The sequence below is a fragment of the Plasmopara halstedii genome (genome assembly GCF_900000015.1).
Source record: "Plasmopara halstedii genome assembly, contig: Scaffold_3109, whole genome shotgun sequence".
In the NCBI taxonomy this organism is placed as follows: domain Eukaryota; phylum Oomycota; class Peronosporomycetes; order Peronosporales; family Peronosporaceae; genus Plasmopara; species Plasmopara halstedii.
The window spans coordinates 628,060-628,900 of NW_020190012.1; the positions used below are offsets into that span (position 1 = coordinate 628,060).

Sequence of the window (841 nt, forward strand, 5' to 3'; positions counted from 1 at the left end):
CCTGTCGAGACTGAACCTGTGGACTTCTGCCTATCGGGAAGGAGTTGCTCCACCACAACTTGAGGCTTGTCTGATTTAACTGATGATTTCATCGCTGCCGTCCGTGTAGATTTACGACGTGTTTGCTTTGCAACATCGGCGTCCTGAACATTGTTGGCGTTCCTTTTCCTACCACTTCTTTTCATCCGGGGGTGGCGTCTCCGATACCGTTTGATTTCCTTCGTGAAGTCAAAACTCAAGTGATAAGTGAATGTGTCGTCAACCCAAGGCTGCAAATTCGTCAGCAGATACAAGTGCGTCGACGTTAGATCCACAACCACTGCTGTCCCTGAGCATACATCTTCTGAGGAAACTCTGACAACTGACCTCCATATTTTTAATTGAACTTTAGGGTCCACAGTAGCTAATTCCTTCGCGCTCCAAGCGCCATCATCCACTGCACTCCCCGGAACCACCACCAGCACGTGAAGAGGGCCTTTCAGATCCTCCACTTCTTCTTTTCTCACTTGAATCCGCACTTCATCTTCTGTAAGCCCAACATCACCGATTGCCGCTCGCGCAGATTTTCGTAATTTCAGATCAGTTGTGTCATTCACACCCCTCATCGCTTCTTCTTCCGTCATCCAAGCGCCACGGCCCTTGTCTTTCCAGATATAGCTGTAAGTCGTCGGCATCAACGTCCTTGAACTTGTTCAGCTTCTTCCCTTAATCGCATCTTTCAAATGGCCCACCGAAAGGCTCGCGTCGATGTCCACAGGAAACGCGCTTCCCACCTCACCAACGACAGCACAGTACAGCGTCACCATCTTTCTTCGAGCCGGCGGATTCGGAAATGAAAATG

The 841-nt window shown here is 49.7% G+C and overlaps 1 protein-coding gene across 1 annotated transcript in view; it reads right to left on the reverse strand.

Moving 5' to 3' along the window:
• Nucleotides 1-623, reverse strand: part of PHALS_07449 (CRN-like protein) — a gene marked incomplete at both ends in the record, with an annotated part of 830 nt that extends 207 nt beyond the window's left edge. The window contains one exon of the mRNA XM_024720915.1: nucleotides 17-623. Coding sequence (XP_024586066.1) covers nucleotides 17-623 — 607 coding nt within the window. The remainder of the gene's footprint in view (nucleotides 1-16) is intronic.
• Nucleotides 624-841: the final 218 nt, after the last annotated feature.